The sequence below is a fragment of the Ascaphus truei genome, chromosome 3 (assembly GCF_040206685.1).
Source record: "Ascaphus truei isolate aAscTru1 chromosome 3, aAscTru1.hap1, whole genome shotgun sequence".
NCBI lineage: Eukaryota > Metazoa > Chordata > Amphibia > Anura > Ascaphidae > Ascaphus > Ascaphus truei.
The window spans coordinates 318,242,078-318,258,167 of record NC_134485.1 but is presented as its reverse complement, the minus strand read 5'-3'; the positions used below and the strand labels follow the sequence as shown (position 1 = coordinate 318,258,167).

Here is a 16,090-nt window from a genome sequence, read left to right as displayed (position 1 = left end):
CTGGGTCAGCCAATGGGGGCGAACCAGCTTCGTAACGCCCCTGATCGCCTCCCCAATCTCCTGCAGCAAAGTGCTCAGATCGCAGGGGCTGCAGGAGTGCGCGCTGATAGTATATGCTCTGTGTTAGGCAAACAAGCTTTGCTGCTTTTATTTCATGAAAAAAACATATATATTTATATTTTTGCTTACTATTGTGTTTTTGTTATGTATCATCTGGTGTTATAAGGTCATCATATATAATGTATCCATTACTATTAGTTTTCTAATGGAATTTCTTTCTCTATTCATAGGATCTTGCTACCTTTTTATATACATATATTAAAAAATAAAAAATAAAAAAAAAATGGCAGAAGCTGTGCTAATTGACATGTTCAGCACAGAGTTAAGCTCCCAGAACTGCATAAATCTATTTTTGCGCAAGGCAATGGATATTGTTGGAAAACATTATGTTGACTCAGATCCTACTGTCTACATTATGTACTGCCAGACCTTTGGATGTGATAGTGGTGATGCCCGAGAGATTTTTGTGCATGCAATCCGGTCTTTCCAAGGTCTCAGGAAACGTGTCGAGCTGATCAGCAACTCTTCCATTGCTTCCACCTTGTACAACATCCAGCAAAAACTGGATGAAAAGAATGTGAGCCGAGTGAAAATTATTCTACCTGTTCAAAGGACGTGTCTAATGAAGGCGTTTATTGACCGACTCTTCACCAAAGTTTACCAGTTTGAGTTTGAGACCTTGGAACTTAATTCTGGAGATCAGATGGGACATGCAGCAAACTATCAGAGTGGTGCACAGACTATTACAGAGACTCAACTTCAACTCGTTGAGAGCGATATCCAAATGTTCCTGGGAAGCCTTCTTGTGAAAGGGGAACTAACCATCCTTAAGTCATCCTTAATACCAGGTATGGCAAAATAACTGATGCGCTGATCAGTTGATTAGCTCACTAGAACCTAAAGGAGGTAACGGATATTGTCTCACTAGGAGTAGAAATGGGCGAATCCGCCCAGATCCATTTCCCAGATTTTCACTGATGTAACCCCCAAAATTTGTTTTGCGTTGTAAAATCCACAAACTGATTTGGTCGGTTTTAGTCTGTGCGGATTCATCAAAAAGCGCTATTGGATACAACCCGGGGACGGATTTGTAGAATCCAATCCATGGATTCTTAACAATCCACCATCGGATCGCTGAATTCGCGGATTGGATTCTACAAATCCGTCCACGGGTTGCGGAATCATCTGAGTGTATTTGTAATAATACAAAATCCGCAAACCGCGAATCGCCGTTTTTCAGATTGGTCCACTGAAATCTGCGGACCAAGAGAACCAGCCGATCCGTTGCTGATTCAGATCCGCCCCCAAAAATTGCCATCCCTATAGGAGTCCTTTTATAATTGAGCTTATTTGTTTGTTCTTTTTACATATTCTCAGCATTGTTTGCTTGGTTCAAATCAAATTAATTCAGGAAAGCAAACAAGAGAATATATACGTAAATTGCTGTACACTCAAGGATAGAATATTAATCTTATTATACGCACACCTCAAATTGCATATATTGACGAACCTTTTTATTCTACATAGCATGATTCATATGATTACATATATTCAAAGAGGCTATTTACAATATCAGAGATGCACAAACACAACATCTAGTATACAAGAATTGGTGCTTGTGATTCTCTAAGAAGTGTAATTCTGTTCTGACGTAGTTCTCCTTCCAAGCTGAAATCCTGGCAATAAATAAAAAAATTTAACAAAATGTCACGGTCCTGATGCATTTGACGTTCTGCTCTGATAGTGAAGCGAAAAGAGTAGCACTCTAAAATCAAAATTTATTCAGCCAATGTTTCAGGCCAACACAGCAGACCTTCCTCAAGAAAGGTGAAATTTAGCAAGGATATGTTGAATTACGGGAAGTTCACTTTGTTGAGATCCATATTTTTCTTTCTTGAGAGAGGTCTGCTGTGTTGAACCGAAACGTTGCGGTTTTAAAGATGCTATAGGATGAATAAACTTGACCATTATTTTGGAGTTTCAGCACCCGGAAGTATCTTTAACTTTTGAGTTATATCTTTATTTTTCGACTGGTGTAGCAAGTGCCATTCAATTCGGCATAAAGCAATTCAGGGACTTCCAAAAAGTCAAAACTGGGACAAAGAAACAGGTGGTTTATTTATCACAAATCTAATTTGTGTAAAATGTAGAAAATCATATTGCCACATAAAAAAAAAATCAAAGCCTTTTTGTGTTGTAACACTGGGAACCTTCATTTTAATTAAAAAAGTGCTGCAACTACTCATTTTATTAAACTGTGAGTGTGCCCTATTGGGGCACGATCGATTCAGAAACTACCGTTGACTTCAGTGGGAGTTTCCATACAATAGTGCCCCAATTAGCACTATAGCTGTTTAATGAATAACACTCTGTGTCCCAACAAGAGAGAATATTGTAATCCACGTGTGCAATAGACAAAACACAACCCTTTTATGTTGAATTTCTGATTTCGTGACTCAATTTCGTGGTGTTTATCCTAAAACTCCTTCCAGTGAAAACAACATACAGTAAGCCACCTTGTGGGCGTATCTTTATTTTTTTTGTTTCCCTTTTGCATTTAACCCTGCAGATAGCTTGTTCCTGCATGGATTTACCACGAGATACGGTGGAATATCGTCCATTCCAGCGCTCTCGTCCATGAACCTATACAGCAGCAGCAAACGCAGAGACCCACCGGCAGTGGTGGCAGAGAACCTGCGCCGCCTTGCCAAGGCTGTGGGCTTTAATCCCAAGACCTTTCACCTTGTAAAGGTAAGAAGAATACTTCTACCATACCCTGAGGTGGCACTGCTGTCTTGGGCCCCTGTTCAATATTCTGTGACGCTGCTTCTTCACTCGGGGAAAATTCTTGGTTCCATTCATTTGAATAGCTGGGGAGTCTTCTTCTCTCGCTCGAGGAAGCAGCACCACGTTATATTAAAGCGGCCGTGTGGAAATACATGACAGCTCTCTCTCTTCCTGTTTTTGGAAGTGGTGTTGAAGGGGTCGGCGCACACCCCGTGAAACCGTACGCGGAAATTAGTAATGTCATAATATGAAGAACGTTAAAGTGCAGAGGGAGCAAAGTCAATAAAAAAAACAAGTAGAACATTTTTTTAATGAAAGATTGGTGACTTAGTGTCATTTATAAAGTGCCAGCATATTCCACATTGCAGTACAATGGGGGAAACAGATTGATAAAAAAAATGAGATTAAATTGAATGGCATACCAAGTAAGGACCAACATTGCAAACAGACACAAAAGGCAGTGAGTTTACCATTGTAAGTGTAACTGCTGGGCTGTCTAGAATACGCTGGATATATCTTCTTGATTCCAGACCTACAGTTCCTCCTTTTTTAAGCTGTGACTGATATATCATAAATGATATTATTGCCATTAGATTGAAACAGAGACTTTTTCATCCTGCGTCTCTTGTGCAATATATTAAGATTTTGCACCTATTTATCTCTACATACGTCAGTATACAATATAAGGAGAGTGAATAGGAGGAGTTGGGCAACTCGTACAAAAGAATATACAAAATTTTCCCATCTGTGTCGAAGGTTTCTCTCTCTTTTTTTTTTCTTCTGTCAAATGTGGCCTGCAGTGGTCAAAGGTTTAAAAAAAAAGTACTAGTACTGTGCCTAATTTTACAAATAAAAAGAAAAGCACTTTAAAACCTATTTTAGAGTTCTCTATTTTATTTCTGCTTTAAAAACAGAGCGAGAAAGAGTGTTTTATAAAGTCTATAATTTTCTTTACATTAGAGTGTGTGATTGCGGGATAAACCGCCCTTACACTCTGTCACCTGGATCTTTGTCCAGTTGATGAAGCTTGTTTTAATATTTGACACCTCCGCAAGCACAAAATGAATCAAATGCTTGTAATGTACAAAGCATACTTTTCTCATTCTTGACACACACACCTCTCAAAGTATTTCTTCAAAGAAAATGTAATTCCATTTTTTTCCCACAATATTGGATGAAAGTTGGTTTCGAGCACAAATACAACGCTTTTTTTTATTCAATGCACTTTAATCACGAAGTGTACGTAACCAGAAGCAAGTGCATGCGCAGCACTGTGATAATGTGCGAGGGGTGCAGTTTTTCATGGCACTGCTACTCTACAGAAACATCCTCTGACATATGTAAAAATGTGAGGTTTGCAGCTTAACCCTTTGAGTGGCGGAAGACCAGCGACACTTGAGCGTCATTTGGCTTTCTGAATCTCAACCACGAGATTGCATGGGCACATGTAGTGTTTACGGACAGGACCCCGAGGGTATGAATGGAACCGGAGGGGGCTCCACTTCCATTCTGATCTCGCTAGAGCGTTGAATGCTATCTCCGCCCTAAAAAGCAAACATTTCTAAGGCCCCTAGAGTGGCGCCCTTAGGACTTTTGGGGCACTCAAAGGGTTAACGTGCACACTAGGTCAACTCTATGCCTAGGATTCACTAAGCTGCAATGCAGGGTATTGCAGCCTGATCCGGTGTTAACTTCCATTGACCTAAATAGCAGCTAATGCCAAATAAGGGTCCCTGCATTGTAGCTTAGTGAAACCCGGCCTATGTTTCTTCCTGCTAACAAAGTCCAATGGTAACTGTGTATTAACAATTTTACTTGTTGGATATACTGTATTGTACTCAGGATTAAAATACTAGATGGAAGATATCCTTATTAAATATTTATGTATAGCATGGATTGCAAGCAGTCAGTGTGTTGAAGAGCTATACAGGCAGTCCTCGGTTATCCGACACAATGCGTTACTCAAAATGGCGTTGTAAAGCGAAACATTGTAAAAACACGTTTCCCATAGGAACACTGTTTAAATGAAAGGTTCCGTTCCTGAAGGCATTTTTAACACTAAAATACACCAAATATTTTATGCAGGCAATAAGATACGCAGCACACACATAAATTATATAGTGTATATACTGTATTATATATATAATATAACACAAATAATATATTATATAGTATAATATATATATATATATACGCTCTTACGACGCTTTGCAACGTTGTTTATGTGAATGTGTGTATATATATATATATATATATATATATATATATATATATATATATATATATATATATATATATATATATATATATATATATATTAGTGGTTGACAAATCACCAAAAAATCTACTCGCCACACAAAAAAATCTACTCGCCACCTAGTACCAAACGTGTGCTGCTTGGGCCAATATTTACTCGCCCGGGGGTTAAATCCACTCGCCCGGGGCGAGCAAATGTATAGGTTTGTCGAACACTGTATATATATATATATATACACAACATTGCAAAGCGACGTAAGAGTGTTGGATAAGCCATTTTGGCGTTGTAAAAATGAATATAGGTATGCATTGCATAGCGTTGGATAAGCCATTCGTTGTAAAGCGAAGCGTTGTAAAACGCAGACTGCCTGTATCTTATTACTGCTTTTTGTAGTGGAGATACCTGCAGTGTTTTGCAGTAGTGCCACCTATTCATCTATGGTTGATAGGTAGATAAGAAGCTTAAAGTATCTCTTTTGGGCCCTGGCTCATCACAGTGCAGATCTGCTGCATTTCCTTTGCCTACTTGTCAGTAGAAAGAATATCACCATTAGAAGGTTAGTCACAGTGAGAGCACGTGTAGCACTTCTCAATTTTGTCACCTTTCAACATACAATTTTATGTGGCTGTATTTCTGTCCCCAATAAATGCCATGTCTGCGAGTGCCTTATCTGTTTAATAGCTACAGCTATAAGCCCACATTTCTAGAACAGCTGTGTTTTATTTTGGTTTTTTTTGGAATTTATTTTTGGTCTGCATTGTATTTTACCTACAGTACATGTTTTCTCTTCAGGACAATTTAACTTAAAGTAACCCCTGTAAGAAAGACCTTGGCAAAGACTAGGCTTCCCAAATTGATTTGGTATAGGACCTGCTGCTGTTGCTGCCCTGACCCACACTCCTTGCCAGTAATACAGCCCTTACCATCATTTTTCTGCAGGTATTGGATGGAAGGTCACGAGGGCCAATCTGTTGTGGTCAGCAGCTACTTCTATATATATTTTTTTTAAAGGGAATATGATAATTGATGCAAATTCATAGGTGTCCTCCCATGGTGGCACACGCTGTGGGAAAACATCTACTCTTCTGTTGGTAGTAGCCAGTCCACCACTTTAGGAGGAGAAGATATCCGACCTTCGAGCCAAAGAAGAAAGGTAAAATTCCTACGGGTATAGACCATTCAGGAACTCGCCCAAGTCCTAAGCAGGCATCCACTGTTTTGACACTTGGATGTAGCACTGGGCACCCACTGTCGTTTGTTATATTCACTACGCAAAGACTGCAGATAAATGTTTCCAAGCCCGTGTCTAGGGAACACTTGCTTAGCTGGTATGGCAAGAGCAGCCCCTTCTAATGATTTCCACACGACAGAAGGGTTTCGTTGGTTTGTCATCTCAGCAGGAGACCTTTGAGACATGTATTCTTTAGTGCGGACTGTACTGATAACTTATTACACTAATGACATAGAAGACGCTGTGGAATAGATTTCCATGCAGAATGTCTTATTTGGGGGGTCCCAGAAACAAACCAGACATTTTGATCTCTAATTGTAAGTAAAAACCTATCATCGAAAAATGGTGGAAGGCCCCATAGAAGATTTCTTCATCTAAAAGATTTGTGAAGTTGAGTCAACGAGGTTTCAAGGACAGCTACCACACCAGTAGAGGATTCCTCTGCATTCATTTATCATAGATTACATTTGTGATGGAAGGTGCTATTTCTACAGCTTGGCTATGATAACTTTGTATGCAGATCATTTTTCATGTCTATATCCTGGAGAAAAGGCAGAAGAAACAAGTATATGTTCTCAGAAGTCGATTTTAAGAGAAATGCCCACATATAGACCTGGATGGTGTGCAATACATTTGGCCTATTCAATCATAACTAGGAAGAACCAGAAGATTTTCTTTGTCTAGGTTAACTAAATGGCACTTCCCTCGCCCATCTTGATCCGATATAGGGCAAAATGGCTTTCTGTTGGGGATATACCCAGACAACTTAGGGCCAAATGGTTCTGGAAATTATTAGGAAAGGATACTCAATAGAATTTTATACTATTCTAAGAGAAACTAGTTTTGTGCTTCACAGGACCCAAACTAAGAAAATACCTTTATGGGACAGTATCAGTACTAAGTTGGCAGAAAATGTCATCACTGAACTCCACTTTTCCTGTTGGCAAGATGAATTTTTTTTCCCCGTTTATTTTTAGCACCCAAAAGCCATGAATTATCCAGGATGATCTAAAGTTATTAATAGTCACACCGTTGAGTCATGAAGTCCATGGAACCAGATTTTGTATCTGTTTTCACATTGTATTGTATGTCTTTATTTATATAGCGCCAAAAGTGTACTCAGCGCTTCACAAAGAATACAGCACAGAAATTATAATACAATAAGCGTGGCAAAATCCAACAATAGGAAAGGAAATCCCTGCCCCGAAGAGTTTACAATCTTAAGTGGTATGTTGTGAGACTTACAGAGACAGCAGGTGAGGGAATAAGTTCTGTAGATGACAGTGCTTGGCCACAATGGTTGGTAGGAGTGATTGTGGGTGTGTGTCTGGGTTTAGGCTTAAGGAAGATCCCCAGCAGCAGGAAAGAGTAGATAGAGGATGTGAATAGAGTGTGGTGAGTGTGCTTTTTATTGAGGGGTAAAGAAGTTGCTAGTAGAGAGGTGTATAAATAATTGTGGATTGGGCTGTGGGGAAGTTGGAGAGAACAGAGACGTTCACAAAGGAGTGAGGAAACAGTAAACTGAAAAAGCAACATGGAGGGCATAGTGAGTTCCAGGAGGAGAGACTTCCCAGTTATTGGAGAATGGGAAGTGTACAAATCACAGCATATAGAAAGTCAAGTGCTCACAGTTGCAAAGTTGTTGTGGGGCAGAGTCCAGATCTTCCTCTAATCTTCACCTCCAATTTCAACTCCAAAATGAACTCTTTAGACACTTTAAATGTGACACAGCCATATGGCTCACAGCCAAGATAGACTGCCTTAAATTCTCTAAAAAAACAGTCACTTGACTAACAATTAAGGTAGGGGTTTGCCTAATCAACTCACAGAAACATACCCAAATAGTTAATTCAATTTTAAGTTCTCAAGATTGAGGTTTATGGTAGGAGGCAGATTCTTCTAGTTCAAGGGTCTACCCTTTGCGCAATCTGTGGCACCAAAGACCTTCACAAAGGTCAATGTTGTCATAGCAGTAAGTCTAAGGAAACATAGGAGGTTATAGACTATTTTATGGGCCTGGCTAAACTCAAAGACTGCTTTAAATTGATTACTTAAGATCATTGAATTGAATACCCATCAATAACAATCAGAAGATTACCTTAGTGGTTGGCAGAAAACTTCATGTGTCCGAGGGAATTCCTTTACTAGATTACTTAGAAGTAATGTGGCCAAGGGACAACACTAGCCCTTAATGTCTCATTAAGTTGGTCCAAGGTCAATAGTTTCTTCTAGAGTTCGATATCGGGAAAAAATCATGCAGTGCTTTACAGTCCGAGAGCCTCTGTAGGTGTGCTCAAATTCAAGACAATACAAATCAGGTTGGACAACACCTGGCATATATGAACAAGCAAGGGGGAACCAAAACCAAGTCTCTATAATGATAGTCGGTAAGAGTAATGACCTGGGCAGAGGGGAACCTTCTGGTGATCACAACATTAACTATTCCAGTAGAAGCCTATATTTAAGGAGAACTATCCAGGAAAATGGGACCTCAATCAGGACCTTTTGTACAAGGTTCGTACTTTTTTGGTGAAGAATCTAATGGTAACATAATGCAAAAAAAAAAAGTGGAGAGGCTGTGTATTAGATCTCCTCCATAAATGCAAGCCTGGGCTGTGGATGCTCTTACAGTGGGACTTCAGTTTGGCTTATACTGTATCTTCCCTCCATTTAATTTGGTTCCCCTGGTGCTAAAAAAAGATTTGAAAAAAACCAAGACTTTTTTGTAATCGTTATTGTCCCCTTTATGGGCAAGGAAATCGGGAAGCTTGCATACTGCTCAAATGCTAGTCTGTCAGTATTTGGTGTAACCGCATGACTGTTTAATGAAATTTGCTACATAAAAAAGAAAACGACTCTTGGAAGGTCATAGATACCTTGTTGAGAACAAAGAAAGCATTATGGTTAAGGTTAATGCAGAGTTTGCAATACCTTTTTTTTTTATTTTTATTTTTTCTGGAAACTTAACACTGGTGAGTATCATTGGGGGTTCTGGAGATGAAAATAACATGGTCCTCATGCTGTATATATAAAAAAAAATAATGCTGCTTTAAAGCGCTAAAAGGCTTCTCATTTTGAATCTGCTAAATTCTTAGTTGGTGTCCCAGACAAAATGTAATTTTTAGTCGCATTTCCCCAACCAGATGCGTGTTTGAGAATTCAAGTTCCCTTATCGTGTAGGGAACCATATTTACAGGTGTTCCCCGATTTTTTTTAATTTATTTTTTTAAAAGCTTTATTGAAAACAAAGAAGGTGGTCATACCAACCAAGATTGTATTTTATCATTACTCTGTCCAAGCACAAAGAATTAAAAATGATCTAGACAGCATAAATAAGACGTCCTATGAATTTTGAAAATCTACCTTTAAAAGATTGTACTTCTTTTTTTTTTTTTTTTTTTTTTTTAAGGGTTTTATAAAAATGAGACGGGCTGTGTGTTCTTATTCTAGGTCCAAAGAAAGGTGATGTGGCCTGGGTTGTCCAGTGTATTAGAAAAGCATATCCGGAATCAAATGTACATATTCCACCTTTTTCTTTGGACTCTTTCTACCAGAACAAGGGTGTCTTTGTGGGCAGCGAGCTCAAGATGCCTGTAGAGCTGCTGATTGTGCATCACCAACACTTTTATTAAACATTTACAAGATTTACTTTTTGGAAATAAGGTTCTGTGGGCTGCAGTAATCTGGATTCCTTGTTTTCTTCAACCTTCCATTCCTTTCATTTTTCTTTTTTCTCTCTTTTTATTGCTCTGGTAAATCTTATTGTGCGCAGCTATGAGAGGACACCCAGGGAAATATACTTTCCGCTATTTTCTTTACCTGTTGTTTTTCATGGTGGCGCACAGGTCCTTCCAATGTCTTTATGGCTTGTTGTCAATGTTGAGTTTTTATCTTTTCTTTGTTATTGATGCGGGGGAAGTGTTTATGAGCATCGGTAGGAGGGTTTGAGGTCCTTTCCTCCTAAAGATATGGCCGGCCAGTACAAATAGTAGAGCGGGTGTTTTCCCATAGCTTGTGCCACCATGGAGGACTACAAGAAAACAAAATATCAGTAAGTACGTTTTCACTTTTTAGTCAAATGACTAAAATGTGTATACTTCTATTTAAGATAGACTGTTAATTTCCAGTGGAATATCCCAAAATATTAAGCCTGCCTGTACGAATTTTTATTACTGTTCCTTTTTCTCACCTTGTAATGCTAGGCGGCTCATACCAATGATGTTTGGATCATGGGAAAGAAAGAACCTGACCGCTATGATGGGATAGTAACCAATCAGAAAGGTGTCACAATAGCAGCTCCTGGTGCAGACTGTTTACCTTTGCTTTTTTCCGATCCAGTAAAAAAAGCTTTTGGTGCTGCTCGCTCAGGTAATGGTGCTTTGCAAGCCTCACACAGGCATTTTGGTACCCAAGGAAAAATTAAATAACTCATTGAGAGACTCTGAAAATATTATTCATCACAGTAATTGTTTAAAAGTGACAATATGGATCTGGCTCCAACCAGAAGCGGCCAATATTGTTGTGTTTCTACACTTCAAATGACTTGACCATTGTCCGCATTCTTCTAACCAGACTTTGTGTATGTGGTGTTAGGTTTACACGTACTCAGTTTGGAAAAGGAAATTTATAGTGGTGCACCATAAGTTGCAAACTTTAGGTTATGCCAGCGAGCTCAGACGTTGTCGTTTTGATTTTTCCAGAATGTTACTTGGTAGGATATACATATGTTTGCAGGGTATGCTGTTCTGGTGTTTACATAGACTATTTAGCACAGTAGCCCTCATTCTACTTCACCCACCAGTCGTACTCCTGGCCTGAATCAAACTCTTCCCTTCACATGCATACAACAGGTCCTAGGCAAGATTTGAGCACTTCCAGCTGGAGATGGTCAGGAAATAAAGTGCTCCAGCAGCCATTTTTTCTTTGTTACAGAAGAAAGAAAGTAGGGTAAATTCACCTGAAAAACACCATGAAGATCCAGATGTACTAAACCATGCCAAGCTATTGGGGGCCATAATTATGAATGGTGCCATGCCATAACAAATTCAGGCACCAGAAGACACCCGACTCATTCATTAGAATGGGCAGGATAGGGTAACCCGGAGCGGAAAAGTGTTGTGTGCCATGGCACCGCTTGGTAGACATGTCCTAAAGTGCCTACAAGGTTGGCTCATAAGGAAGGATCTGTATAGATTATCTTGCACTAGTGGCAGATTTATTTGTGGCAGGTCTTTTTTTTGGGGAGGGGGGGGGGTGCTAAAATGGCTTGCCAAAAATAGACTATGTTTATGAATTGTAAAGAATGTTAATTAACTGCTTGCTTTAATGTTTTGTGGGATTAGGATGTACCCTGGTCTTGAGGGAGGGGGTGAGGGGGAACAAATCAGTATTTACCTTCGTATGTATTGCATGCACAGCAACAGTACTCCCCTGCAGCAATTCTGTGATAATGTAATAGTTTATGGAAGTTGGGTGTTTTTGCCAAAAAGCATATTTTCTAGTCCTATGTGGTTTTGTGGTAAATATTTTGAGCTTAATATGAATCTAAAAATGTCAACTTAATTTTGCCATACATGGAATTAAATTCTCGATGCCGCCGTCCATCATTTATAATTTTGTTGTAGTCCAAAATTCTAGTAGCCATATTGGTCTTGGAGAAATGTAGATTCATTGTAGGCTGTTATACCTCTTAAGGAAACCAATTTCAGCGTCCTTCATAGATGAAATTGTAGTGCCGAGCTTTAAAAACCGTGTCATCTACTGTATAAAAAAACCTCGAAGTTGGTCCCTAAAAAGGTATTACAACCTACAACTCATCTATTCTTCTGGTGTCATTCTTTTCCAGAAAATGGGGGAAAAAACGTTCAAGTTTTGTTTAACACTTAATAAATCTGTAGGAAATTTAGGATTACAGCGAGCGTTGCAACCTCATCAACTTTCACCGCACTTGTGTTTTGGAATTTGAAAGGCAAGATTAGAAGCTTAAAAATAAGCGAAACTTTGATATACAGTCCAGTTTATCAACATAGACATGTTTTCAGTAAAAACATGCAGCCATGTACCAAATAATCTATTGTTTCTACCGTCTTCCAAAGATTGAAAACAGTTGTCCTTACTGTAAACTAACATTTTAACAGGGTGGGTCCAAAGAGAACCCCAAAAAGTTCCTATATCTAGCACTCGCTGTGGGAAAAAGTGGGTGAGTAATTACTTAATACTGTACCTGTTATTAGTATTAGGCTGAGCGGTATGGTCACTTTTTTTCGGTTATTTTTCTTACTGTAAACCCAAGTGCATAATGTCCAAACAGCTCAGAGTTCTAGTATTTGTAAGATCTGAAGAAGGGTAGGCTGTGGTGCATTTTAATGGGCAAATGTCATAGCTAACTGAACATAGATTATCGTACAAGTACAGATAGCTCAAATTCTAGTGTACAGCTCTATACATGATGAACTCTCATTCTGATCTATCCAAAAGGTATCACAACCAGCAACATATCCAAACAGCATAGTAACAACTACTAACTAAAGACAATATCCCTGACCTGATAGAATTATTTAAGTGCTACGTTTTAAAGTAGATCTTTGAATTCTTCAGTGGTGCTTATTCTTGTACATCATGTCAGAAATAACATAAAAAATGAAACCTTGATTGTATGCGTTTGGATAAATAGTCCTCTATTAGTTATACTCGTAAGGGAGCAGTTTAGAGAAAAAAAAATTGTTGGATCTGTTTTTCTTATCTGAGTGGGTTGTCTAATATTTAGCTATCATTTTTATATTTGATAAACGACATAATGCTCATGTAAAGCTGGTGGAAAACCCATTGCTTTTCCCCCTTTTCTACCACCAATTATTGATCCTCCCGTGTTTAGTAGATTTTTTTTATAATTGTTTAAAATATATTTCTATATGTTCAAGTTTCTATTGCTGTATTAAACTATTATACTGTACTGAAAATGTGCCTGTTTTCTTAACAGATGCCTATTTATTTACAGTCTGGTGGGCAAAAGTCTGTTATAATGCTTGTTTACAATGTTGCTTTGACCCTCATCTTTCTTTTTTTTTAAAGGATGGAAAGGGACCGTGCTGGGTGTGGCAATGGCCACAGTCAATGCTATGATATCAGAGTTTGGGTGCAACGTGAATGATATACTCGTAGTGCTGGGCCCTTGTGTTGGACCCTGCTGCTTTACACTGTCCCAGGTGGAAGCCAAGGCGTTCTATGATATAGATCCACAATGTGTTCACCAGTTTGAATCACCGAACCCAAAGGTTGACATAAGGAGAGCAACTCGGTGAGTATTTTTATTGTATTTATTTTAGTCACTTTTATTAATTTAAGCATAGGAGATGAGGATGGTGCAAATTCCCCCCATCATGTGAGGGCTGAAGAAGTTGCTCAGTTAGTAAAGGCACTGTGTTTGGGGGGGACCTGGATCAAATCCTGGTGTCGGCTCCTTGTGACCTTGGCCAAGTCACTTTAGCTCCCTGTGCATCAGGCACCAAAAACGTAGATTGTAATCTCATCTGGGCAGGGAGTGTGTCTAACAATCGTGTGTTGCAAATTGCGCACTATACTGTAATTGTGAAGCGCTTTGAGTCTCGTTGGGAGAAAAGCACTATATGAAATAGTTATTATTATTACCATCCTGTTGGTACCTTATTTAGAGAGTGAGACCGTACAGGAGTTTGTGCTTCTCACTTTACAAGAAAGACGTTAATTCTATTTAATCCTATTTAATCCTATTTCAGATTATAAACAAACATAAAGTGGGCTTCCGCTTTTGAGAACGTCACATTTACTTGATGTTCTTTTAAAACAATATTTCGATCTTACCATTCGCCAAACAACTTTAGCGTAACAAAATTATGAAACATTTTTCTGTTTACAGCTTGTATCTCTGTCTGTCTGTCTGTCTCTCTTACTAGTCAGAGGATGAATATCTATGATTGTTTACTTTTTTTTCCTTTCTTTTAAGAATTCTCCTGGAACGTGGTGGCATCGCCCCTAAAAATATCCAGGATGACCTGGTTCTGTGCACCTCCTGCAACCAGGATCTGTTTTTCTCACGTATTCGGGATGGCGACAATGCTGGAATCCAGATTGGGTTCATTTCAATGAGGAATTAAAAAAAAAAAAAAAGTCCTATTTCCGTATTTGTGACTTGTATCTCATCTCCCATGATTTTGTTGGTCTTTATTTATTAACCTACCCGATGCCTTTTAGAATTATAAAGACATGGGTCTTATAATTCTTCTAGTGCTGAGGTTTTATCTCATACCAGTACAGGGCCACTCCGAAGACAAAGGATGAATACATTGATTACAAAATTAATAGTTGGTGCACTCCAAACCATATGCTTCCCTTGTATTGGTTTAAACCAAAGGGAAAAGTAATATCGGTACATCTGAAGTACAGTTACATTTACCAAAAAAATAGACAGAGACTGTGTAAAAGCTGAAGAGCAGGTACACAGTCAGAATTTCCTGGGCTGTATTATTCAGAAGGATTTATTGTACCTCTTTATATAATAGGTTTTTTTTGCGTTGCCTTTCTTCAGATGTAAGTTTCTAAATGCCTTCTCCTTTTGGGTAATTTTTTGTTCTGTTTTGAAATACTGTGGATAATTGTTTTTGGGGGTGTTTTTCTGCACCCATTTTTTATAATAGATGAAGGGAATGCGCTGTTTTGATTTATTTTTATTTTTTGGTTATGTCTCCTATATCAATTCTATTAGGCCGAACCAAGTGACCTGTTGGATTTTAGATATTCCGTAGTGTCAAGATGACGGATTATGTAATGTCATTTATTTTTTGAGTCCAACATCCTTTTCTAGGTTATTCTAATGCTTCTTCAATTCTATGTTCCACATAGAAAAGAATAATGCTTAAATCTTTCAGTGAGAGAAATCGTAAGATCATAATGTCACATATCTTGAGCCGTTTGTGTAACCTTTGTCGGTTTATGCAGTGCTACATATGCCTTGCCATAACCGCAGCTTTATATCCTTGTATGTTTTCAGCCAAACATGAATAAAACCCAGATATATTTTTTTTTAATGAAATTAGAGGAAAGGCAGGTAACTTTACGTACTAATCTGCATTTGGGGCATAGAGGCAGTGTGCCAACCACCTACATGTCTTTTTTTTTCATTTTAAGAGATGCTGTTTATTCATATAGAAATAACTTTGCATGCTACCCAATACAGTTTATGGTATGGCATGTTTAGAGATGGCAGCCTCCAAGTACCCAAGTCAATGCGATTATAGATGTTATGAACCAAAAATTTTGCAGTGTAAAGGAAAATTTCTGATTTCTGCTAGTGAGATTATTATTGACGTCTATGAGACTGCTGATATAGAAAATCAGTGAGTTGACAGGTCTGTGTTTAGCATTTTTAGAATCAATGTACAGATCATATGTGGCATATACTGTATACACTAAACAATGTTCCTGCACAATCTTTCGGTGAATAATAAAGCCTCTAACTACTTTTGTGTGTGTATAGTTTCCTTTTTTAAATGTGTGCAGGTCCTGTGAGAGTCCTACATCTGAGTAACGAGTTCTGAGCAACACGTGACTTATAAAGATATTTATCTGACTTTAATGATGTCAATAAATGTACACAGGTCACAGTTGACACTTGACAGGCCTCCGTGTGACATTTCTGCTGTAGTTTCAAATGTAATACACCTAAAGATGCAGTATTAATCTAATGATGGTATTGTTCTTCTGCACCAAGGGTATTTAAA

General features: G+C 38.5%; 1 protein-coding gene across 1 annotated transcript in view; it reads left to right on the top strand.

The window, feature by feature from the left end:
- LOC142489768 (purine nucleoside phosphorylase LACC1-like) overlaps positions 1-15,831 on the top strand; it is an 18,866-nt gene extending 3,035 nt beyond the window's left edge. Inside the window, exons 2-6 of the mRNA XM_075591130.1 lie at positions 291-908; positions 2,630-2,811; positions 10,538-10,703; positions 13,407-13,632; positions 14,317-15,831. Coding sequence (XP_075447245.1) covers positions 344-908; positions 2,630-2,811; positions 10,538-10,703; positions 13,407-13,632; positions 14,317-14,467 — 1,290 coding nt within the window. The 5' untranslated portion in view covers positions 291-343 and the 3' untranslated portion in view covers positions 14,468-15,831. The remainder of the gene's footprint in view (positions 1-290; positions 909-2,629; positions 2,812-10,537; positions 10,704-13,406; positions 13,633-14,316) is intronic.
- The last annotated feature ends 259 nt before the right edge of the window (positions 15,832-16,090 follow it).